Raw genomic sequence first — 26,666 nt, 5'->3', positions numbered from 1 at the left:
CTATGCTACATTAGGGAGTAAGAATATGTCTCTGGAAATTTAATGTATTCCCTATTTCTGTAACTGGTTGTTCTCTTTTTTGATTTAGAATGCATGTTTCCCTTCTTCTTGCATGATGAAATGTGCCTTCGAGACTGTCCCCCTGGATTTTATGAAGATTTTTCCAAGTGTTCCCCTTGCAGTGAGAGCTGTTTAGAGTGCAATGGCCCAGATGATGTTGACTGTAAAGTCTGCCATGATTCCTTGGTATTGCATAATGGACAGTGTCTGGATGCATGCCCGGATGGGACTTACTATGAAAAGGCTTCTAAAAGCTGTAAAGGTAAAGACTATAGGGAACCATGATGGATTGGGCTGGTGAAGTGTCCAGGGAGAAAAGAATGGAAAGCTACCTTTTTAGCTAGGTTATTGATGTGTCAGAATGGGCTGAGTGGGAGTACTTGCACATCTATAAAACATAGGTCTGGAATATATTAAATTTGGTTGATTATAGGCAATATTATGGAGGTGATCAAGTTGATCAATGTTGCTGATAGAAAAAGAAATAGGTTTTTTTTCTACTTTCTTGCCCTGTTTTGTGAAAAAAAAAAGTCTTGGCAAGAGCACTGACTTTGGAGTCACAAGACCTGGATTCAAATCCAGACTCTATTCCTTGCAATCAATGTGACCTCAGGCAAATTGTTTTACCTCATTAAACCTCAGTTTCCTCATGGTGAAATGAAGGCATTAGACAAGAGATCACTGGGGTCCTTTCCAACTCTAGAGCAATGACTTCATAATTCCCAAGAACCATAGGATTTGAATTGGAAGAGATCTAAGAAATCATCTAAACTAATTATCTCATTTGACAGAAGAAACTAAAGTCCAGAGAGAAGTAATAATTATAAAATATGTGATTGCTAAGCTCAGGTATGTCCACTAATCCAGAAAGCCTATGAGTGTGAAAGAAGAGATTGTTTCCAAGAGAACTAATCTCACTAAACTCAGGGAGAGTCTTTGTCAGAAGATTGGACATAAGGAGATTATTAATATTGTTATCATTATTATTATTATTATTATTATTTTACCAAAAGTGACTTTTTCTAGACTTCAAACCTACAAAGGAAGAAAGGAGGGAGATAAAAAAGAATGAGGGAAGGAAGGATGGAAAGGAGGAGAGAAAGGAAGTGGGAAGACAAAAAGGAAGGGAGGGAAGAAGGAAGAGAGGAAAGAGGGAGAAAAGGAGAGAGAGAAAAGAAAGAAGAAAGGAAGAGAAGGAAGGAAAAAAGACAGGAATAGAGGGAGAGAGAAAGGGGAAGGAACAGAAGAAAGAAGAGAAGAAAGAAAGGAGGGAGGGGGAAAAGAGATGGTAAGGAATGAAAGAAGGGAGAGAATAAAGAAGAAAGAAATAGATATAAGAAAAGAAGAAAGGAACAGAGGGAAAGGAAAAAGAAAAAAGGAAGGAACATAGGGAGGGAAGGAAGGAAAGAAAAGAAGGAAGGAAAACATTTATTAACACATTATATGTCAAGCACTGTGCTAATTACTTTACAAATATTATCTCATTTGATCCCTCAACAATCCTGGCAAGTCTGAATTATAATATTTCTGCATGTTATGATTAAAAATACAGACCAGCAGAAGTTAAGTGACTTAACAGCTTGTAAGTGTTTGAAACCACATTTGAACTCAGATCTTTCTGACCCTAAACCCAGCACTCTATCCACTGCACCACCCAGCGGTCTCTGTAATGAACTTATGGTTATCTTCCTTGTATACTTTTGCCATGGAACTGTTTGTAGAAATTGGCTCTTCTTCTCTGTTCCCTAAAATTGGCAGGTATTATCACTTCTCTCTGGAGGTCATGAACAATGCAATCTTGGTTTCCATGATCCTTTTCACAAAGTTCTAACATCCCACATTTTTCAGGATTGGTCACATGTACCTTCTCCTAGCCTCATCTCCCAATTCCTCCCCATTCAGATTGTGGATCATGGTGAGCTTTTCACCAAATTCCTGGTAGGAAGATTCCCTAATCTTAAACTTTTCAGCAGAGCTAAGATAGAGGATGCATGGTATGGTTAGAAGAGTGATGAATCTGGAATCAGAAGACCTGAGTTCTTCTACTTATTGTCTGTGTAATCTTAGGAAAGATATTTAATGTATCAGTGGTCTTGTATGTAAAATCAAAGAATTTGACTATAGGAATTCTAAGAAACTTTGAAGTCCAAATCAATCACTGTCATCAAGCTTTTCTTCTTAGTCTTTTCACTTTCTTATGTATTTTCTCTAATTCTTTATCAAATACCTTTTTCCTCCTCCCTCCAAAAAGGTGGCTTTCTGAGCTTGAGATTTGGCCATTAAAAATACCAAATATTCTTTGAAAAGCTGTAAATCTCTTTGCTCATCTCTTATCTCTGATCTGAGATATTTTATTTCATTGACCTGTTGTACTTTTGAAACCACAAAGGTATGCCTGCTTTGGCCAAAAAGTCCTTGGTTATAAAAATTAGGTATTTTACAGGATTAGGTATCTTGGTAGCATTGTGCTAGTCCTAGAATCAGGGAGATGAAATCGAATCACACACTCGCTAGCTGGATTACCATGAGCAAATCAACTAATTTCTGTTTGCCTCAGTTTTCTTAACAGTAAAAAACTGGCATAGTAATACCACCTATCTCACAGCATTGTTCTGAGGATCAAATGAGATGACATTCCTTGGCACATAATAAGTGATGGGAACTCAAGCCAGGTTATCCTCCAACTAAAACTGAAATTCCTTAATCTATTCTGAGACTATCTCCCCAACTCTTCCCAATTTTGTCTCTCAGGTGTTCTCTCCAACTTCCCCCTGATTTTGTTCTTATCACTCAAGCATTTTCCCCCATTCCTCTCCATTTTTATTCTTCAAGCATCCCCCTAATAGTTCCTGAATTCCTTCAAAACATCTCCAGATCTCTCCGGGCTTCTCCTCCTTTCCTTCTATCTATAAAAATCACTTTTTCCCAAAGCATAGCACAAAATCATATTTAGATTTTGTCCATGACCTTTACTCATTAATAAAGGCACTTTTCAGCAGGGAGAGAATGCCTTATTATGAGTTTTCACAATCTTTGTACCTCATCATTGCTCTCCCAAACTTCTTCACATGACACCATCAGTAAGCACTTAATAAATGCTTTTTCCATGTAGAAGTAGAAGGGACCTTGGAGATTATCTGATCCAAATCCTAAAGATGATAAAACTGAGGCTCAAAAAATTGGAGAGATTTTTCCAAGATTACATAGGTAATAACAGAATCAGGATTTGAATTTGGGTCTTCTGACTGAAAATATAATGCTTATTCCACTACCTTCCGAGCTACCCCAACCCTTTACCTTCTGTAATACAATTTGGATTGACAAGTGCTAATCTAGATGTTACCATCTATAAATTTTCTGTAAATGATGAAAGACAGAGTCAGGTGCTAATTAGTGCAAATAATGAACCAGCCAAAGGGGTTATAATATTTGAATTTGTACTGCATATTTTGACTGGGCTCGAACCAATGGCCATGTTTTACATAATTCTAATTTCAAATAGAGACTGTAACGTGCTCTCCTGGCAGTTACAATTACTAGTCTGTCCTAGACCCACCAGAGTACCTTTGACCACTGTCCTTTGCAGTGTGAACTCTACCCGGCTCGCCTCCTCTGAGGCCTTCTAAGGTCTCTGGCCACAATCTCTTGAATCTATACCTTAATAACTGGTAGCGCACTCAAGAACAACCACGTGTAATCTTAAAAGCCTTTATTATACCTACTCACATAATGCCCTGACTGATGCCCTGACTTGTTGGTTCCCGAAGTGAACACCTGGTCAGAAGACCCATGTGTTCACTACCAAAACCCTTACCTCTTTTGGCTATCCATCTTGGCTTGGCCAACCAGGCTAGGGAGCCAGGGTGTGAAGAGCGCCAGATTAAAGAGAGCGCTTGCTGCCTGCAGTGGGCTTACATAGGGCCTGTGAGGTCACACACACAGCCAATCAGGGAGAGAGTCACCCATTAGGAAGCTATCTCAAAATGGCCAGGATCCCGCCCAAGGGCAGTCCTAATATCCACAGAAATTACTTCCGGGCCTCAATCTCACGATTTGCTGTGGCACCCATTTAAAGGGCTCTTACAAGAGACAGTGGATATAGTGCCAGGGATGAAGTGCAGAGGACCTGAGTTCAAATCTGACCTAGGATCCCTACTAGATGTGTGACCTGTGTGTCAGTTCTATCTATACAATGAGATGGAAAAGGAAATGGCAAACCACTCTAATATCTTTGCCAAGAAAACCCAAATAGGTTATAAAGAGTTTCTCTGCACCTCATTTTCCTCATCTGGAAAATGAACACTTCAGACAAAAGAGAAAAAAGAATGTGGTCTAGAGAGACTAAGCTCTCTAGACCACAGATTCAAAAGAGCATACATTTCTAGCTTATCCAATCCAACTTTTTCGGTTTATAGTTAAAGTGAAAGTCAGTGTGGTTAAGTAATTATCTTCATCACCTGATGTTTCAGACCCTGAAATGTTTTCTGCCATGTCAGCCCCATTTTTTTCATTGGTATATTCCTTCTGATGCCTCCATTTTGGGGACTGATCTTTGTTATTGTTGTTCAGTTGTTTTTCAGTAACTACTGACTCTTTGGGACCCCATTTGTGTTTTTCTTTGGCAGGTTCTAGAGTGATTTTCGATTTGTCATTTCTGTCTCCAAATCATTTTTAACAGATGAGGAAACTGAGGCAAACAGGACTTGCCCAGAGTCACAAGAGCTAGTAACTGTCTGAGTATGGTTTTGAACTCAGAAAGATGAGTCTTCCTGGCTCTAAGCCCTATATTCTATTCACTTTTGCCACCCAGTTGCCCTAGTGACATACTTTATTCCCCTCCTTGCTGTGTTCCCAACATTCTTGGATTTCACCAACCCTCTAATTAGACACATTACCCTATTTACATATTGTCTTCTCCCTACCCCAATAAGAATAGAAGCTTTTCTTGAGCAGGAATTATCTTTTTGTTTGCATCTTTAGCTCTTGGCATAATGCCTACAATATAGTAAATGATTAATAAATGTTTAATGCTTACCTGCCTGCTTTTCATCACAAAGGTAAACATTGAAAAAGCTGGGATTTGAACCCAGATCCTTCATACCCAGAACTTCATACATCATATTCAGATCTATGAGCAAAGCATAATTGAATTAGCTCAGAAGAAAAGCAAGATGAACAAAGCTAGAGAGTCCACCCCAAATGTCGTAGGGACTATTTGTGTCTGACCCATGGCAAAACCTTTTAACCTCATATTAATTAGTCTGATCAGCTACAGTCAGACACACTGTAATTTGACTCTAATATAGTGATGTTATTTTGGTCCTCTTCTAGAACAAAAGACAACAACCAACCAACTGATAGCTATTTATGTTCACTGAATCAATCAGGACCCCAAACAATGACTACTTGAGACTTAAATACAAGTTAATAGAATTAAATGACTTTCCAGAGTCAAATAGCTAATAACTATCTAAGGCTGGGTTTGAATTTAATAAAATGAGTCTTCCTGACACCAGATTTGCTGCTCTGTACTCTGCACTTTGCCCCTATACAGCCAAATCATCTCTCACCCCTGATAAAATAATTTTGTCTAAAATCACAACGATTAGCTTTGATCATGGTACTTGATAGTATTGATAATAATATATAACATCTAAGTGATGCTTCAGGATTTACAAAGTAAAAATGATCACAACAGTCCTATAAGATAGGTTATACAGGCAGGATTATGTCTATTTTATGGATGAGAAAAATGATACTCAAAAATCTGACCAAGGCTGCCCTGGTATTTAGTGAAAGAGCCAAGTTGTAGATGACCCAACTCCCCTTAGTTAAGGACCAAGTTTTTTTCCATTTCATCAAAACTGCCTGGAGAAAGGTCACATTTCTAAGACTTTAATCCTGGGAAGAGTCTTAAAGTGATGAAAAAGAAAGTAACAGCAAAAGCAGCAATCCCTGCCACTTTGTCCCAGGTGATTTATGGGCTATTACAGAGCCTTAGAACTCAACCTAGAAATATTCTAGCCTGAGCAGAGTACATCTCCCCCTTTGGGGATTGAGTTGCAGCATCTTTTTAGTGAATGGTGCTAGTGCGATGGATGAAAAGATGGCAAATTTAGACCTGAATGAGACTTTTGGACATCTTGTCCAATTCTCCATTTTAAAGATGAAGAAACTGAGGCCAAGAGAAGTTAAATAAGTTGCTTAATATCAAGGTAATGAGAAAGGTAGAATTTGAACCCAAGGCCTCTGCCTCAAAAGCCAATGATCTTTGCATTGTACTAGATGGAATTTCTTTAGGTGATACCATAAGCAAGATTTGCCTCCTGTCCTGCTGCAGATTGCCCTGAGAACTGTAAGACTTGCTCCTCTTGGGGGTGCACTTCCTGTAAAGAAGGCATGAAGAAAACATGGCTGAGCTCCTGTGTGACCACCAAAGAGTGCACTGCTTCTGAGTATAAGGATGAGAAAACCCAGGACTGTAAACCTTATCACATGAAATGCTTTCACTGTTCGGGACCTGATGAAGATGAGTGCCTCAGTTGCCCCAATAACAGCCTTCTTCTCAGTGAGTATCTATATCTTCCCTGAGTCAGGGAAAAAAGGTTCAATCTGGTGTGGTTAATCCTGAGTGACAAAGAAAAGTTGGAAAAAGAGAAGGGAGAGAAGGAAGGAAGAAACGGAAGGAAGGAAGGAAGGAAGGAAGGAAGGAAGGAAGGAAGGAAGGAAGGAAGGAAGGAAGGAAGGAAGGAAGGAAGGAAGGAAGGAAGGAAGGAAGGAAGGAAGGAAGGAAGAGAGGGAGGGAGGGAGGGAGGAAGGAAGGAAGAGAGGGAGGGAGGGAGGGAGGAAGGAAGGAAGGAAGAGAGGGAAGGAGGGAGGGAAGGAGGGAGGGAGGGAGGGAGGAAGGAAGGAAGGAAGGGAGGGAGGGAGGAAGGAAGGAAGGAAGGAAGGAAGGAAGGAAGGAAGGAAGGAAGGAAGGAAGGAAGGAAGGAAGGAAGGAAGGAAGGAAGGAAGGAAGGAAGAGAGGGAGGGAGGGAGGGAGGGAGGGAGGGAGGGAGGGAGGGAGGAAGAAAGGAAGAAAGGAAGGAAGGAAGGGAGGAAGGGAGGGAGGGAGGGAGGGAGGAAGGAAGGAAGGAAGGGAGGGAGGGAGGAAGCAAGGAAGGGAGGGAGGGAGGAAGGAAGGAAGGAAGGGAGGGAGGGAGGAAGCAAGGAAGGGAGGGAGGGAGGGAGGGAGGGAGGGAGGGAGGGAGGAAGAAGACACTTCATGATATCAGTGAATGATAAGAATGATACTAATTCCTTTTTTTCCCTTTTTAAGATACAACTTGTGTTGAAAAATGCCCTGATGGCTACTATAGTGATACAGAGAATCAACACTGTTCTCCCTGCCATAATTCTTGTGAGACATGTGAAGGGAAGCATAGCACCCAGTGTCAATCCTGTCACCCTGGTTGGTTCAGGCTGGAAAACAAATGTATGCTACAATGTGAGGAAGGGTAAGATTATCTTACAAACTCAAGCTTGGCATTCAAGTCTGTCTGGTTTCAACCCTCCTCAGCAAGTTTATTTGATGCAAAGAATGCCTTTTAAACTCTTGAGCCTGGAATTTAAGGGGATAGGTATTGAACCTGGGATTTCATGAGTATATGAAATTCTGTCAATACAGGTCAACATCTTCTCTATAATTATAATCTTAAGAGAATTTCCCAGAGGGAAATTTAATCAATTGAGAGGTTAAATGATTTATCCAAGATCAAACAGATAGTGAGTCAGAAATGGATCTTGAACACATCTTCATGATTCTGAGATCACTTCTGCTGTGTTCTCTGTTGGGAGGTTATTTCTATTATTATCCCTATTTTATGATTGAGGAAACTGAGGCAGAAATTAAGTGACTTTTCCAAGATTATGCAGCTAATGACTTTCTAAGATCAGATTTGAATTCAAGTTTTCCTGATTCCAAGACTCTATCCACTATACCACCTTGTTGCCAAACTTCCTTTCCAAGTTTTTTTTTTTTTTTTTTTTTTTTTTTTAAATTCATAAAGTACCATGCAAACTCTTAAGCCTGGCATTCAAGACCTTCCATAATTGGACTCCATTCTTCTGGCATTTGATTCTACTCCCTTTAATATACTCTGTGTTTCAGGCAAACAAGACTATTCATTGTTTCCCTAATCTCATCCTGCCTTTTATCACTTATGAGTCATCACAAAGGCCACCCATATTTCTGAAATGAGGTATTTGAATGGCTCAGTGGATAGAGTGCTGAGGCTGGAGACAGGAACATCTGAGTTCAAATCTGTCCTCAGACACTTACCAGCTGTGTGATATTGTACAAACCATTTAACCCTTATTTGTCTTATTCCATGGGAAAAGAAAATGGCAAACTACTCCAGTGTCTGCCAAGAATCCCAAAAAGAAACGCAAAGAATAGGTCTTGATTGAGCAACTGAACCACAGTTCCTGGAATGAACTCCCTCCCCATGTGAATCCATTGAAATCTTTTCTACCCTTCACATCCCAGCTCAATTGACATCTCATTTACGAAGGTTTCCCCAGTGGCATCCATCTTTCCTCTCATTTTTTACTTGAATATGTTAGCTCTCCTACTTTATCACCTTTTACCTTGTATCATAACTTTTCTATGTAACATTATATGCATCACTCACCTGTGTGGGACATTGACCCTTACCCAAATTAAAATCAGAGACTCTCAAGGTAAAAAGCAAAAAGGATTTATTACAATCTCCAGAAAAAGGGCAGTTCCTAATGATAGCATTGTTGGTAAAGAATGCAAAGTACAGGCTGCAAAACAGCATTATAAAGACTCTAACACAGAAGCCCCCACCATCTTATGACCTTTTTTCCCCTTGGCTGGAAGTCCAGGTTTACATAAAGTCTATCCAGAGATAAAGAATACTAACCAATGACACACTCTTTGCCATAATGCTAATTGTGGCAAAAAGGGGCAGGGGCAACTGGAGGGAAATGTATGTTTAGCTAAGATAAGCAAATACCTGCAGCTTTTGGCTACAGAACAACCTGTTATTGCAACCTTTCAAGTTATAATTAGGGTATGGGTTGGGGCTGCATTTTTATTAGAGGTCTTCACTCAGTTTATCTCATTCACACCCTACAATTATATTTTAAGCTCCTAGAGGATAGGGAGCTACCTTCTTTTCATATTTCCCTACTCAGTCCATGCTATTGTTCAGTCATTTTTAGTTATGTCAAACTCTTCATGACCCCACCTGGAATTTTCTTGGCAAAGATACTGCTGGTTTGCAATTTACTCCTCCAGTTCATTTTACAAATAAGGAAACTGAGGCCATCAGACTTGCCCAAGGTCCTGTAGCTAGTAAGTGACTAAGGCTAGATTCAAACTTGGGAAGATGAATCTCTCTGACTCCAAGCCCTGTACTTTATACAGTGTGTTCCTAGCTGCCCCAAATCAGCTTTGCATGTAGTGTCAAGAAAGAACCTGTATCAGAGATTTCATTTTCTATAAGGAAATTATTTCCCTCTATCAACACAGGTTGTCATTTTCTCTGCAACTTATAGTCTTAAGCTCCTAGAGTACTAAGAGGCTAAATGACAACCCAGAAAGGATTTGCACCCAGGTTTTTCCTAGCTCTAAGGCTTTCTATCTATTGTGGAGTAACTGCCTCTATCTTACACATAGGAAGGATTCAATAAAAGTTCATGGAATTGTATTGAAATGAGCAAATGGTTATTAAACACCTATTCTGTGTAGCTAAATGATAGAGCAGGGAACCTGGAGGCAGGAAGACTGGAGGTCAAATCTGGTTTCAGATACTTATTAAGATGTGAGAGTCTGGTCAAATCACTTAGGCTCTGTCTGCCTCAGTTTCCTCAACTGTAAATGGGGGAGGAGGAAGGGCAGTGTAATATCCCATAGTTATGAGGATTAAATGAAATCACATTTGTAAAGAGCTCAGCAAACCTTAAATCCCTATATGAATGTCTGGTGTGATTATGAGGTGCCAGGCATTGTGCTAAATGCTTTTGTTAGAAAGAAAGACAGAAATGAAATAATCTACCCTTGGTGGATTGGGAGTTGGGAGGTGGAAGGGGTGGAACAAAACAATATGGCAACATGTATGTATAAGTGTATATGAAATAGGGACTGGACTCATGATCTCATTGCTATAAGGGACTATCAATAAAGAAGCTTCTGCCGATACTGATTAGCAACTTTTCTGTAACTTTATCTTTTTTTATATTTTTGAACACAGGTCCATTACATATATTTCCTTTCATACAAAATAAATACCAAATACTTTGGGGGCTGTGTGGTAATAATCCTTGCATGTGCCTTTCTTTCATCATTTTTACTGTCTTTGATCATTCTTTTTAATCATTGTACTTTTCAAACATATTGTAGATTTGTCTTGATTGAGTGACATGAAGAAGCCCTCAGCAATCTATTTAAAATGACAAAATGATTCACATTGTCTAAGTCCACTGGGAACTTAACCTTATTGCTAAAATGATATTAGTAGAGTCTGGGTGGACTTGCAATATATCTAGGTGTGTAATTATCAGCAAATCATTTAAATTCTAAACTAGTCTCAAAGGTTCATGGCAGAAAAAATACTTTGTAGAACTTAAAGTGACATATAAATCTGAATTGTTATTATTAATAATAGTAACATTTTACATTTAAATAACACTTTAAAACTCCCATTTAGTATCTCATTTCCTACTGCCAAGTTTTTGTACTAACTGGTTCTCTCACCCGAGAATATTGTTTTCCCTCCTTGGGTTTTCAAATTCTGTCCATTTTTCAATGTTCTCAAGTCCCTTCAATTTCAGGAAGTACCTATCAATTACCCCTACATGCATACATTTACACACACACACACACACACACACACACACACACACACACACACATCTTATTGCCTTCCTCATAAGGTGAGGTCTTTGAGGGCTGAGACCATTTTTTGTCTTTCTTTGTATCCTTAGCCCAGTGTCTATTTCATAATGAGTGATTATTAAATGCTTGTTGGTTTTCATTGACTTGATAAAGAAATGAGTAACACAAAGCAACATGCATAATACATACATATATATGTATATAGATATGGAGATATACCTAGAATTCCACCAAGACCTCATAAATTTACTAATTTAAGGTCAACCGTCCCCTCAAAAAATATTTGCCATTAAATAAGCAGGTACAGTGATAACTTCTTATACTTGTCACATCCTTCAATTGTCCCTACTAAGCATTCATGGTCAACAAATCACCTGGCTTCTAGATATCTTCTAATTTCTTAGGATTTTGTGTTGTGAGTGTGTGTTTCCAGTATTCAATCAGATCTGGCAAGAATCTTAGCTCTTGATCTTCTGAAATTACATCCAAATCCCTCTTTGCTAAGCCCAAGGCCTTATTTGATACCTGAAACTTCAAAATAAAATGGAACAAGAAGTCCTTGAAAAAGCTCTCCTTGGAGAGTTCATTTTTCATCTTTCTTCAAATTGCCCGTAGAGCTGATCTAAGCAGAGCACTGGACTAGCTTGAAAGGGTAGCCCCATGGGGAGATGAGAACACAGGGAAGAATTAACATTGATCACATCATGTAATAAAGAGATTGTCAGCCTGTCGGCATGAGAATAGACTGATGTTTTCATCCCACACATAGCTTACCCAAGAGTACATTCTAACCAGAGTATAACCTAGGAATCCAGCACTTCACACATGGGAAGGTGTTAGAGCTGACACTTCCTCAAACCTCAAAAATATAGATAAATAGAGCCACATATGGGAATGAAATTCACATTTTCATTCATAGGCTTATTCCTCTCTTCTTCCAAAAGAGAACAAATTACAGTCTGGAAGAAAAAGGTTAGGACAATTGGACTGTTACTTAGAAACCTAGAAACAACTTATAAACTGGGGCAGCTAGGTGGCGCAGTGGATATAGCACCAGCCCTGAATTCAGGAGGGTCCGAGTTCAAATCTAAATTCAGACACTTAACACTTCCTAGCTGTATGACCCTGGGCAAGTCACTTAACCCCAGCACCAGTCCTAGAGTTCAAATCTGGTCTCAGACACTTAAACACTTACTAACTGAGCTATCCTAGGCAAATTACTTACTCCCACCAAAAATAAATGAACAAAATAAAAAATAATCAATGGAAAAATAATGCATTCACTTCAGAACTGCTTGGTTATTATCTCTACCTTTCAATTATTAGAGCAGCTATTATGTGCCTGGCATTATGTTGGGAACTGGGTACACAAAGACAGAAATAAAATAAACCTTGCCCTCAAGGAGATTATATTCTGCTGGAATGAAATGTAGCATGATCTAGATAGATAGATAAAGGCATTTATTAAGTGCTAAGCAAAGTACTAGTGGAAAATATGCTGAGCTGGCCATCAGAAAATCTGGTTTCAATTAAGATACATTGACAAATTTCAAGATAGGTGTCACGTCCCATTAATTCTTAGCTATGTGACTTCAGCTGTCATTTAGCTCTTCTATGCATCAAGTTTATGGAACGTCAAATGAGGATAATAATTCAGTTTTAAAAAGATGGATTAAAGATCACTCCCCATTTTTACCAATACCTGCCCTATTTACATAACAGAATTATAATGATAAAATTAGACACCAGATGGGAGATTTAAAGTGCTATTTAAATGTAAGACACTATTAATAATAACTATCATTCATATGATGCTTTAAGTTTTATAAAGCATTTTTCCTGTTATGAACCTTTAAGATTGGTAGTATAACTATTATTATAATGATTTTACAGACTAAAGCTCAGAGTTTAAATAACTTGCCCAATGTTACACAGCCAGCAAGTATCAGAAAAGGATTTGAATGTGGCTCTCCTAAATCCAAGTCCATAATATTTCAAATATACTAAAATAATTAAGAAGATTTCTCTTTCAAGTGATATTAAGTAAATTGAATGTAAATATTTTATGTTAAAAACCCAGAGGGGAAAGAGTAACCAGTATGGATATAAGTGCCTTGGCAATGAAGGCAGTAAGAGGACAATTATGATATTCAGATTTTATGCAAATGAGACTGGAGATTGGTATAGCATTGTAGAAAAAAGAGTAACCAGTATGGATATAAGTGCCTTAGCAATGAAGGCAGTAAGAGGACAATTATGATATTCAGATTTTATGCAAATGAGACTGGAGATTGGTATAGCATTGTAGAACAGTTCTGTAATCTATCTGAAAAGCCAAGGCTAGTGGATCCCTCAAGAACAGATATCCTCATTAAGTCTGATAACACTCTACACTCTGATGAGTCTTCAGGATTGGAGAACCAACTGAGAAGGGAAAGAAAACAGGTCAAAACTTCTCTGCCAATCAACAGTGGGAAAGAGTCCATGAGTGACTGATGGACTTTCTTTTTTTAAATTAATTTTATAATTATAACATTTTTGACAGTACATATGTATAGGTAATTTTTTTACAACATTATCCCTTGTACTCCCTTCTGTTCTGAATTTTCCCCTCCACCCCCTCCCCTAGATGGCAGGCATGGGAATGGGAATTTAATACATATTAAATATCTTATAGTATATCCTAGGTACAATATATATGTGCAGAACCGAATTTTGTTGTTGTTGTTTTGCAAAGGAAGAATTGGATTCAGAAGTAAAAATAACCTGGGAAGAAAAACAAAAACGCAAACAGTTTATGCTCATTTCCCAGTGTTTCTTCTCTGGGTGTAGCTGATTCTGTCCATCATTGATCAATTGGAATTGGATTAGCTCTTCTCTATGTAGAAGACATTCACTTCCATCAGAATACATCCTCATACAGTATTGTTGTTGAAGTGTATGATGATCTCTTAGTTCTGCTCATTTCACTCAGCATCAGTTGATGTAAGTCTCTCCAAGCCTCTCTGTATTCTTCCTGTTGGTCATTTCTTACAGAACAATAATATTCCATAACATTCATATACCATAATTTACCCAACCATTCCCCAATTGATGGGCATCCGTTCATTTTCCAGTTTTAGCCACTACAAAAAGGGCTGCCACAAACATTTTGGCACATACAGGTCCCTTTCCCTTCTTAAGTATTTCCTTAGGATATAAGCCCAGTAGTAGCACTGCTGGATTAAAGGGTATGAACACTTTGATAACTTTTTGGGCATAGTTCCAGATTTCTCTCCAGAATGGTTGGATTCTTTCACAACTCCACCAATAATGCATCAGTGTCCCAGTTTTCTCACATCCCCTCCAACATTCATCGTTATTTGTTCCTGTCATCTTAGCCAATCTGACAGGTATGTAGTGGTATCTCAGAGTTGCCTTAATTTGTATTTCTCTGATCAGTAGTGATTTGGAACACTCTTTCATATGAGTGGAAATAGTTTCAATTTCATCATCTGAGAATTGTCTGTTCATCTCCTTTGACCATTTATCAATTGGAGAATGGCTTGATTTCTTATAAATTAGAGTCAATTCTCTGTATATTTTGGAGATGAGGCCTTAAGACTGATGGACCTTCAACTTAAATGAAATAGGGAGACCAAGTCTCTCCCGCCCCCCCACCAAAAAAAAAAAAGTCTTCAGAATGAAACAGAAAGGGAAAAGAATCAAAGTCCAGAAAATACAATTGGTATTCCTGAATTTTGGATGAAAAAGTTATTTAGAATAAAATTTGAATTTAGACAAGAGGACAATGTGGGGTAAACAGTACCCCAAATTTACCACAGAATTTTAAATGTAATTGTTGGAGGGACCTCAGAGCTCCAATCATACCCAAAAGAATTTCCCTGAAATATATACAGCAAGTCTTGGTCTCCCAGACTTTGCCTGAATACTTTCTATGAGAAGGAACCCATTTGTCTCATCTTTAAAAGTTCTAAAGGATAAGAGGGCTTTCCTGACATCAGATCTAGATTTTCCACTCACTGTTCTACTTTCATTTTCTGGAACCCTTAATCTCTCTTCCATATAATTACCCTTTAAATACTTTTCAGATAGCAGACATAGTCCCTTCATTCTTCTCTTCTCTGCCATCCTCATCCAGAGAGAGAGTTATGGAGACTCAATGTGGATCAAAGCATCCCATTTTCACCATTTTTGTTTGTTTTTCTTCCTTATGTTTTTCCCTTTTGTTCTGATTTTTCTTTTACAACATGACTAATATGAAAATATGTTTAAAGTTATTGCAAGTCTATAACTTATATTAGATTGCTTGTTGACTAAGGGAGAGAGAAAAAAATTGGAACTCAAAATCTTATGAAAATGAATGTTGAAAGCTATCTTTACATGTATTTGGAAAAATAAAATATTATTCAGATTTTTTTTTTTTTTAAATTCTTCTCCTCTCCAGTCTAAGCCTTAGTGGACTACCTTTAGGCACTTTGGCTATTTGAAACATAGCATAGAAACAATGCTATAATTTCTGGTTAGGTTTCCAGACCAGCCTACAAAAGTCTGTTTAATAGACAAGACTAAGAGTACTGTTAAGTACTAAGAGTAGCTTGCATCAGATCATGCTTGATTGCACTGTGACTATGATTTTGAGTTCTAAATGCAGGATGTCAGGAACACGTTCCCCTTGCATTCCTGGCAGTGATTTCTCACATCAAGGGAAGGGTGGGGTGCTCTGTTTAGAGAGGGGAGAGTAGACACACCCCGGGAACAATAACTGCATACTTATTTCAATCCTTTGATAGTTCAAAGATCCATGGTTTGATCTATATGTGTAATTTCTGCACTGATTTATATCTGTTCCCTTCCATGACATTGTATTTGCTTTAATGAATTCTTAGCTATGAGTTCTGTAGCCAAAAACTCTGCCTGTTAGAAAAAAACAAAAACAAAAACAAAAAAACATTCCTATATCATCACAAATATACATACAGGAAGGAGCCCTTAGAGGTAATCTAATTGAAGATCTTTATTTTACAGAGTGGGAAACTGAGGGCCAGAGATTAAGACTTGCCCAACATTATTCAGATAGTGACAAAGGAAACCTCTGAACTCAGGTCTTCTACTTAAGGCTCCTTTTTAAATTGTAACACTTTATAAGAAAACTAAAGAATGAGAAATCCCTAAAGGTACTTAGATGAATAGTTTGATGTCTTCATTTTCAGTAAAAGAAAAATTAAGGCATAGAGAAATTAAATGATTTATCCAAAGTGAAAGGAATTAATGACAAAGCTTATAACTCAAAATGTGCTTCACCCAATCTGATAATCTCTAAATGGTAATTCTCTGTATGTATATAAAAGAAGGTACAATACTCTAAGGGTAAGAGGGAAGATAAATTTTTAAATTTTAACTTTTTTTTTTTTTCCACTTTTGTAGTTTATAAACTACCAATCTTTAGATAAATGACTCTCCAGACTCTCCCGGTATTTTAAATTAGTGGAGGAATGGGAAGGACACGGATCCTCATTATTGTGTTGGGGAATGGGAAGGACACGGATCCTCATTATTGTGTTGGGGATAATAAATGGAAACTGAAAGGAGTTTGTAGGAAAATAAGAATTTGTCATAACTAAAGATATGAATGGATATATTTACAAGCAAGTCTTTTTTCTCCCTTTTCTTTTAGGAAAGGGACCTTTGAACTGTTTATCCTGCATGTGGAACTACCATCTGTTAGGAGGAATTTGCAGCTCAGATTGTCTTATTGGAGAATACAGAGTAGGCGAGGTATTACATACTTTGTTATTTCTTTGTTTGTTTGTTTTCCCATTCTCTCTGGAGAGATATGAGGGACCCTGCAGGGGTACCTAGGTATCATAGGGGATAGAAATATGTTCAAATCTGGCCTCAGATCCTTATTAGCTGTGTGACTCTGAGCAAGTCATTTAATCCAATTGCTGGGGGGTTGGGGTGGAGAAGGATAGAGAAAGAGGGGGGGAAACAGAGAAAATAAGAAGGAGGGAGGGAAACAAAGGAGGGGAGAGAGAGAGAGAGAGAGAGAGAGAGAGAGAGAGAGAGAGAGAGAGAGAGAGAGAGAGAGACTGTCTCTCTTCACTTTACTGTCCTATCTCAGAAGAAACAAGAAGAGCTGGTGTCCCTTGCTCCTTGACAATCTCTGATCAAGACACGTTCAACAAACAAAGGAAATGTTGTCAAAGACAACTGCAACTTTTTTTTTTTTTTATTCATTTTTCCAAATTATCCCCTCCCTCCCTCCACTCCCTCCCCCCGATGACAGGTAATCCCATACATTTTACATGTGTTACAATATAACCTAGATACAATATATGTGTATAAATACCATTTTCTTGTTGCACATTAATTATTAGCTTCCGAAGGTATAAGTAACCTGGGTAGATAGACAGTAGTGCTAACAATTTACATTCGCTTCCCAGTGTTCCTTCTCTGGGTGTAGTTATTTCTGTCCATCATTGATCAACTGGAAGTGAGTTGGATCTTCTTTTTGTTGAAGATTTCCACTTCCATCAGAATACATCCTCATACAGTAATGGACAACTGCAACTTTTGCAGACTTTGTGTCACAGATTTATAAATAATACAAAGCTTCAATGTCTCTGTGCATAGAATCTCAGGTCCTCCTGACTTCAAGGTCTGGCGATCTATGCACTGCATACCTAGCTGCCCCTCCCCCAAGAAGTTTTTAAAAATTAATTTCTTGGTGATTATTTTCAGGGAGAAAATTTTGAATGTGATAAATGCCAGGAGAGCTGAATTGAATGTAAGAGCCCAGGCCCCCAAAACTGCACCATGTGCCCAACTAACATGATGCTCTATATAGAGGATGGTCGCTGTATCCACTGCTGCAGCAGCTCAAATTCCACAGATGTTCAGGATTACTGTGACTGCCAAGAGACTACAGGTGAGTACAAGAAAACACACAATATGGATAGGTAAAGTGCACTGCACAGGATGAGGATGAAGAATGAAAATGGAAGAGATGGCAATTATCTCCTTGACTAAAGATTTCATTTTGTGTTTCCTTTTTAGTTCTTTTGTTCAATTCAGAAAGCAATGCCAATATAGTCTTTTTTTTTTTTTTTTTTCCCCCTAAGGCTGGGGTTAAGTGACTTGCCCAGGGTCACACAGCTAGGAAGTGTTAAGTGTCTGAGACCACATTTGAACTCGGGTCCTCCTGAATTCAGGACTGGTGCTCTATCCACTGCGCCACCTACTTGCCCCCCAATATAGTCTTAATGTCGGGATGTTGTTGCTTAATTTTTTTCAGTTATGTCTGATTCTTCATTGAGCCTTTTGAGATTGTCTCAGTAAAGAAACTAGAGGGATTTGCCATTTCTTTCTCCAATTCATTTGATAGAAAACTGAAACAGGCTAAATGACTTGCCTAGGATCATACAGTCTTCCTGACTCCAGACCCAATGTTCTCTACACTAAGTGACCTCACAGCCATTGTTGAGATAGGACTATATAATGAAAGACTCTGCTTCTTAGTTCTTATCCCTTTTTCCCATCCCACCTCAATTCCTCCATTTTCCCCTGACCAACATTGTTCCTTAATACTGTCACAGAGATTACTGTGAAACCATTCACTGATTGCCAGAGGTATTCCTCTATAATAAATTGAACTGTTTTACCTAGTCATGTTTTCAATGGAGCTAATTAATGATATCAATGGATGATGTCTGTAGGAGCCCAGGAAGAAAAGATTAACCTTGAAGTCAGAAAGATCTGTGTTGACTGAATGACACAAACTAGCTGTATGACTCTGGGCAAGTCACCTAATCTTTCAGAACCCTCAAGCAAAACAGACCATAGTTTGCAGGAAAAGTGCAAATCTTCATCTGCAGAGGAAATTTCAGCACTGCCTCTAGACCCCACAACTAGTCCTTTGTCTTTAGCCTCTTACAATAACCATATCAATTAAACATTCAGGAAAACCTCAAGTGACATTTCTCCTGCCAATAGATTGGAGGTAAATATATCTTTGCCAAGCATTACTTTGCTTAGGCCTCAGGTTTACCATTGTACAACCAAAATACTTGTTAAATTTGTACCATTGGTAGATAAGAAAGACAAAGTTAGTTTTGTATTAATTTTTTTTTTCATGTACAAAATAGTCTATCTCTTTGATCCAAAGCTTTGCACAGACTGCCCCAATATGTGGAATACATTCCATCTTCCCCTTCAGTTCCCACAATAACTTCATTCAGAGCATATCTCATGTTCCACTTCTTATAGTGGGAGCAGGGAGAGGAGTAGTTCCTGATTCCCCCAACTATCAGTGCTCTCTCTCACTCAAAATTATATTTATGTTCTCTTTTTATTTGTGATCTCAGATCCTTTCAATGTTCTAGGCAAAGAAGGTATTGACCTACATTGATAAAGGGAATTTCTTCCTATGACAGTGAAAGCACATGTCTTCTCCCTTCCCTACCCTCCCACCCCCCATCTTTTGATCCTTATCCCTATATTTTGCATTTGCTTCTTTGTTTTTATCTTGAATTCCTGCTCCATCCTCACCTCCAAGGAGAGGGGAGTAATCTGGAATGATTTTGTTTATTTGTTTTGTATTTACAACATTTTGTTGTGTTTTGTACTTGTATTTGTTTTATATCTCCAGAATTTAGCATAAAACCTTATTTATTGAAGAAGCTTAATAATAGCATCTATATGCAATTCCAAACATTAATCCTTCCTTCTTCTCTTTCACTTCTCCAACTCCCTGCCAACTTCCCTTCAGCCCATGCCTACCCCAACAACCAGATGGTTTCCTCATCTCCTCATTTACTTATATCTCCCTGACTGCCCTTACATTTTTATGTGTCAATTAAGAATAATTACCCTTATAATATCAATGTTCCTGATGAACCAAAAACCAAGGTCTTTTCTTGTCATATGTCAGTGAGCACATGCCAGCTAAGTGCTTCACTTTTATTACTAGCATCGTTTAGAACTTCAGCAAATTTTGTGAGGCTATTATCTGAAATCCTAATGAATTTCTATTAACCACTAGTACATACTTTACCAAGACGCTCATCCGGATACAGTGTACTTTGGGATGAATTGCAAGACAATTTGTGTTGACCCCATTTTCCTTTGTAAAATAAGGGATAGTACCCTAAGAGAAATAGACTAACAAGGGAAGGGAAAGAAAACTATTAAGGCTTGTTGTGTAATGCCAGAGAAACTGAGCAAGACAGATATTAGAGAGTATTCAATACAGAATTTATTAAATGGAGTGATTTATTGAGACCAAATGGTTGGTCCCAGGGCTGAATGAGACTATCATCTCAAAGAATCCAGCTCTGAATGTCAAATTGCAAGACTCTTTTATAGGGCAACAAGAATGAGGACAATGTGAGAGATACCTGAATGGGGAAGACCTAATGGGGGGAGGCACTTAGGATGACATGATGGAGGGAGGTACCAGAGGGGCTCCTGATATTCTGATGATGTCTAAAATGGATGAAGACCTTTATCCCAACAAATATTAAGAGGGAATAAGGGTAGCCTACGGTGGAAGATATAAACCTTTATTCTAACATTAATGGTTATAACCTGAGGCAGAATAACTGAATAGGACAATTAGGGAAACTGGGTCAGAACATCAAAAGAGAACTGTGGCACAACAGTTGGAAGCACAAATCTCTGAAGCTTTCATAGTGTTGAAAAATAATGACCAAGTGCTTCTCTGGTGTCACAGAAACTGTTAGTATATAATGACCAATACAGTTGATACAAAGCTATTGCTACTGAAAAATATGGTGATTATTATTGTAAGGAGACAATGGAAGTTAATTGTGATACAGTAGTCTTGTATTTTGAAGATTGTGATTAAAATTCTGCCTTGAGAGAGCAAGACCTTCAAAAACCAAATGAGTTACTTATGTAACACAATTTGTAAATCTACAATGTCACATGAATATTAGAATTATTACTCTATAAAGATAGTCATATCTTAGTTGCAATGATAGAAGGGGTGGAGGAGGTAGACTAGAAAAGGGTTCATGTGAAAAAATATTTTTGATTTAAATTTTACTAAGAACCTACTATTGATGTGGTGGTAACTTCCCCCATGTAGTGTAACCCAGCCTGGGGATCCTCAGACCACCGCCATCACCACATAATTATGTGCCAGGCACAGATAGCTAGGGCAGCTAAATGGCTCAGTGAATAGAATACTTGGCATGGAAACAGAAAAATCTGAGTTCAAATCCAACCTTAGGCACTTAGCTCTGCTTGGCTAGGAAACAGTTAGGTGACTTAGTGGATAGAACACTGGACCAAGAATTCAAACCTAGTTTCAGACACTAGCTGGAAACCTCATGGACATTAAATGCATGGGGTCAGGAAGAGTCAGACACAACTAAACAACAAATATGTCAAGCATTGTACCAAATGCTCTACAAATATTATTTTATTTGATTCTTATAATAACCTGGGAGGTAGATGCTGTTACTATCCTTACTTTACAGATGAGAAAACTTGCCCAGGAACATATAGCTATTAAGAGTCTGAGGTAAAATTTGAACTCAGATCTTCCTGACTCCAAGACCAAGGCATACTGTACCATCTAGCTTCAGGTATATTAGGTAACTTCAAGCTCATAATGTCAACTGAATGACCTAGCACCCAAAAACCTCTTGAAATATATATATATATATATGTGTGTGTGTGTGTGTGTGTGTGTATAACAAAATTATAAATTATAAATTAACTTGTTTTGACATCTTTTTTTTAATGTTTTAATGTTTTTTAATTTCCCCAAGTATCCTTCCCTCTTTTCTTCCTAAAGTATAACTCTTTTCTCTATCCTGTATTAGTCTATTTCACTTGGAGGACTATAAGGTTCCCACAAATCACCTTGCAACTGACTCCAAATTACAACCTTCCAGGTGAAGGAAAGACCAAGATTCATCTTTTGTTGCCTTAGTCTTCCCTTAGTTACCTGTGGTAGTGTCCATTCATCTAGGAATAAGAAAATAATCCTTTGTTGATCTTCATTTCTGAATATTATGAGACCAGAGAGCAAAAAGAAAATTTAAAAATATAATCCTTATTCCCACCACAAGTCATAATTTAAATCTTACGTGAGCAAAGTATGAAAGAAGACCAGAAAGGTAAGTAGGAACTAGACTATGGATGGCTTTATATGCCAAGTAATTAAGAATTGGGAACATGAATAGACTTTCCTAATATTTTCCATGAGGGAAAGGAAATTTGGGAGAAGAGCATAGGGAACTATTTAGAAGTCTTTTTGAGTTAACCCCAAATAGTATGGGATATTGGGAGGATCCCTGTGGCCTCAAATAATTCTTTAGGTATTCCAAGATGTTTCCTTCTTGGGAACTAGAGTAATAGTTCCTCTAACATTTGGAATGTAATTTCTAAACAGCTAACCTTATTCTCCCTCTTTCTTCTTTTCTTGCTTTCTTTTGGTTCCATCTTCCTCCAGAGGAATGCAGCTTTCGAGCTGGTGTGATTAAATCCAAGACCGAGAATACAAAGCGGACAGGTCTGCTCATTACTTCCTCTATCATGCTGATCCTCCTTTTTGGGGTCACAATCTGTGTCTGGAGAAGGTCCAAGGCCAAATCCCAAAAGACTCACAAGGCTGGATATGAGAAACTGTCAGAGCAAAACAAGACCTTCTCTTCCTATAAAAGCAGCTATCGAGAGAGCACCAACTTCCAGGAGGACCAAGTTATTGAATACAGAGATCGGGACTATGATGAAAATGAAGATGATGACATTGTCTATATGGGTCAAGATGGCACAGTCTATAGGAAATTTAAGTATGGTCTGCTGGATGATGATGATGAAGATGAGTTGGATGGAATATGATGATGAAAGCTACTCATTTAAGTAAATTCGAGTATATTGATAGAGTTATTTTTTTCCATTCCTAATTATTAACTTTGGAGAGTATTTTATTGCTAACAAGCCCAACTCAGGTTTTGTGGAAATTCTCAAATATTTTTCTATTTCACTGAGTGTTTAAGCTGTAATGTGACTCCATATTCATTCAGAATCCAAGGGGAAAAAAAAGCAAAAATTAATAGGTCTTTTCCCTAGGCAATATATCAAGGCATCACTACCCTCACTTAAGTCATCATCCAGAGTTAAAATAAATGCGTTTTCTACTAGTTGCATGTGATCAAACATCCCCACAGACTTCACTTTTCCACAATACACAAAGGAATTGGGAATAGCTTTGGGGACTTTCTAAAACTTCATGACATAGTGTTAATTTATTTCCTGACTTAAAACAAACAAACAAAAAACCCCAACACAACTGTTTACTTTTAATTTTGTCCTTAAGTTAAATTGTGAAAATTAACAAAAAAGTCACTCTCTTCTTTTCATCATAAACTCCCCAAAACACATTCTCTCCTTCCCTCCCTCCCTTCCTTCCTTCCCTCTCTCTTCCTTCCTGTGTCTCAATTTGTGCAACTGTCTGTCTCTCTGTCTCTGTCTCTCTTTATCTCACATGCACATGCATTTGGCACTTGCCACAAGGGGTGGAGATTTATTGCTGAAGTTGTCAGCTATTGCTTACGTCCTCACAAAATTTAAGGAAGCAACATCAAAGGAGAATAACAGAGTTTCCTAGATTTAAAAACTTTTTGAAATGCTATAGATTGACAATAATGTTTAGGAACAAAAGTATCACAAATGGCAAGGTGGGGAAACAGGGAATAATGAGCATAGGTAGAAGAAAACTATGAGATTTCCAAGGGGTTCAACTGCCTCTCTTTTATTAGTATGGTTGTTTTCTCCAAGGGACCAAGACTATTTATTCTAGAAAACCAACTAAAAATATCAAGAAATACAAGATAATTGGCAATGCCAACCCCCAAACAGATGTGATTTTTAAAAAAGATATCCTTTCATTCTGACAAAGGTCTCATTTCCAAAATATATAGAGAACTGACCATAGTTTATAAGAAACCGAACCATTCTCCAATTGATAAATGGTCAAAGGATATGAACAGACAATTCTCAGAGGAAGAAATTGAAACTATATCCACTCACATGAAAGAGTGTTCCAAATCACTACTGATCAGAGAAATACAAATTAAGACCACTCTGAGATACCACTACACACCTGTCAGATTGGCTAAGATGACAGGAACAAATAATGATAAATGTTGGAGGGGATGTGGGGAAATTGGGACACTAATACATTGCTGGTGGAGTTGCGAAAGAATCCAGCCATTCTGGAGAACAATCTGGAATTATGCCCAAAAAGTTATCAAACTGTGCATACCCTTTGACCCAGCAGCGCTACTACTGGGATTATATCCCAAAGAAATACTAAAGAGCGGAAAGAGTCATATATGTGCCAAAATGTTTGTGGCAGCTCTTTTTGTTGTAGCTAGAAACTGGAAGATGAATGGATGTCCATCAGTTGGAGAATGGTTGGGTAAATTGTGGTATATGAAAGTTATGGAATATTGTTGCTCGGTAAGAAATGACCAGCAGGAGGAATACAGAGAGGCCTGGAGAGACTTAAATCAACTGATGCTGAGTGAAATGAGCAGAACCAGAAGATCACTGTACACTTCAACAACAATACTGTATGAGGATGTATTCTGATGGAAATGGAAATCTTCAACATAAAGAAGATCCAACTCACTTCCAGTTGATCAATGATGGACAGAGGTAGCTACACCCAGAGAAGAAACACTGGGAAGTGAATGTAAATTGTTAGCACTAATATCTGTCTGCCCAGGTTGCATGTACCTTCAGAATCTAATGTTTATTCACACACATGTATTGTACCTAGACTATATTGTAACACATGTAAAATGTATGGGATTGCCTGTCATCGGGGGGAGGGAATAGAGGGAGGGGGGGTAATTTGGAAAAATGAATACAAGGGATAATATTATAAAAAATATATATATATATATAAAATAAAAAAAAAAATTAAAAAAAAAAAAAAAAAAAAAGATATCCTTTCTCCTCAAAACAGCTTTACCTACAAAAACAGGGAAGTTTTTCAAAAAAGGCTTTCAGATCTGCTGACTCTTGATAGAACATTTGAAAATAGTCTTAAGGTTAAAGGGAAAAAATCAGCATTTGATTTCTTAGACTACAAATTGTCTTTCTCACTCTCTCTCTCTCTCTCTGCTTCTTAACACTTTTTTGCAAAGACTTGAGGCTCTAGAATCCACACTTGTGTCACATTTTAAAATTCTTTTTTTAGGGTTTTTAAAATTGAGTCCATTTTAAAATTCTTTAAAAAAGAAAGGACTTTCTTGAAATAAACAATGAAGTGAAAAAATTTTACTATAAAATATAATTAAAGCCCTTTTTATATGTTGGCTTATTTTGGAATGAGTCTCTTGTCAAACTAGAAGTCTACACAGAGATTTTGATTGGACATAACTCTTGGCTTCAGATATGTCAGTAGCAATAATATTTAGCCTTTCCGTCAAACTGTTCCCCTAAGAAAAACTACATTTCAAACATGGTGGTCAGAACTAGATGGTGCTACTGTTCTTCCCATTAAAAGAAGTAAAAATATCCTAGAGGTAGAAGCAGAGATACAAATATCAGGAAGTGGATAAACCATTTTTGGATAATCACCTTGTGTGCAGTGGGGTCTAGGTGGGAGGAAAGGAAATAGTGTGTGAAAATGTCTCTGTGTGTGCTATATACATATGTGTCATTAGTATTTTTTTTCCCCCTGAGCCTGGGGTTAAGTGACTTGCCCAGGGTCACACAGCTAGGAAATGTTAAGTCTCTGAGACCAGATTTGAACTGGAGTCCTCCTGACTTCTAGGCTGGTGCTCTATCCACTGCACCACCTAGCTGCCCCTTGTCATCAGTATTTTTATGACACTTGAATTATCTTCTTTAAAGCAAGCATCTTCTTAGTGGAAAGTGTAACTATTTACATTTATGGTAAAGAATTCTTGGAATTACTAAGTTCCTTTAATGGACTCCTCTTTTACAAAGCTAATTTTAAAGTCTATATTAGGTTTTTATCTTTTTTTTTAGGTGATACACTCCTTTGGCAGCTCAGTGAATCCTATGAGCCCCTTTTCAGAATAATGTTTTTAAGTGAATAAAATAAAATATAAAGGACTACAAAGGACATCAATTATATAAAAATATGGTTATTTTAAAAATATATATCTTTTAATTGAAAAAAAAAAAAGTTCATGGACCCATATTTAAAAAACCTGTCAGCTATTTATACATCCATACACATCCATGCACACACGCACACCCATACACACACACACACACACACAATGTACTCGACCGGGTGGAAGAGGAGAAGGGGTGAGCTTCACACCTGCAATTTCATATGTATAAGGAATTCAAATGAGCAAATTTCCTCTAAGAGTGTGGATCAACACTGACTTTGCAACTTCTATTTTTAGACAAGTTGCTTGTGGCATTAAGATATTAAGGGTCAAACAGTCAATATATGGCATAGGCAAGCCTTAAAGGTTTTCCTGATGCCAGAGCCAGCATTCTATCCTTTATACCACACTGACTCTTTAGCCATAAGAATCTTTTTAAAATTCTGCTATTTCTCTTCCAATACAATATTTAAATATAAAAGAATATAAACAAATCAGTCACCTTGCAGAGTGGATTATTCCCCATCTAATGTAGACCCCTCTGAGGTCATAAACATCATCTAAATTGCTGG

At 37.8% G+C, this 26,666-nt stretch overlaps 2 protein-coding genes across 2 annotated transcripts; both read left to right on the top strand.

Annotated features, from left to right (window-relative positions):
- The first annotated feature begins 97 nt into the window (after nucleotides 1-97).
- Nucleotides 98-10,367, top strand: LOC141550592 (uncharacterized). Its single transcript, XM_074281403.1, has 3 exons — nucleotides 98-322; nucleotides 6,401-6,628; nucleotides 7,379-10,367. The coding sequence occupies exons 1-3, from the start codon at nucleotides 121-123 to the stop codon at nucleotides 7,558-7,560; spliced, it is 612 nt and encodes a 203-aa protein (XP_074137504.1). The 5' UTR covers nucleotides 98-120; the 3' UTR covers nucleotides 7,561-10,367.
- Nucleotides 10,368-17,776: 7,409 nt separating this feature from the next.
- On the top strand, nucleotides 17,777-22,918 carry LOC141555047 (proprotein convertase subtilisin/kexin type 5-like). Its single transcript, XM_074287607.1, has 2 exons — nucleotides 17,777-17,894; nucleotides 22,449-22,918. The coding sequence occupies exons 1-2, from the start codon at nucleotides 17,783-17,785 to the stop codon at nucleotides 22,835-22,837; spliced, it is 501 nt and encodes a 166-aa protein (XP_074143708.1). The 5' UTR covers nucleotides 17,777-17,782; the 3' UTR covers nucleotides 22,838-22,918.
- The last annotated feature ends 3,748 nt before the right edge of the window (nucleotides 22,919-26,666 follow it).

Source organism: Sminthopsis crassicaudata, chromosome 1 (assembly GCF_048593235.1).
Source record: "Sminthopsis crassicaudata isolate SCR6 chromosome 1, ASM4859323v1, whole genome shotgun sequence".
NCBI lineage: Eukaryota > Metazoa > Chordata > Mammalia > Dasyuromorphia > Dasyuridae > Sminthopsis > Sminthopsis crassicaudata.
The sequence above is the reverse complement of the archived record's forward strand: the minus strand, read 5'-3'. Positions and strand labels throughout refer to the sequence as shown.

Excerpts from the sequence above, each read along its gene's own strand:
- LOC141550592 (XM_074281403.1), top strand. The coding sequence starts at position 121 with ATGTGCCTTCGAGACTGTCCCCCTGGATTTTATGAAGATTTTTCCAAG. Across the intron at positions 323-6,400 it reads GGCTTCTAAAAGCTGTAAAG|ATTGCCCTGAGAACTGTAAG; the intron begins GTAAAGACTATA and ends GTCCTGCTGCAG. Across the intron at positions 6,629-7,378 it reads CAATAACAGCCTTCTTCTCA|ATACAACTTGTGTTGAAAAA; the intron begins GTGAGTATCTAT and ends TCCCTTTTTAAG.
- LOC141555047 (XM_074287607.1), top strand. The coding sequence starts at position 17,783 with ATGTGCCCAACTAACATGATGCTCTATATAGAGGATGGTCGCTGTATC. Across the intron at positions 17,895-22,448 it reads TGACTGCCAAGAGACTACAG|AGGAATGCAGCTTTCGAGCT; the intron begins GTGAGTACAAGA and ends ATCTTCCTCCAG.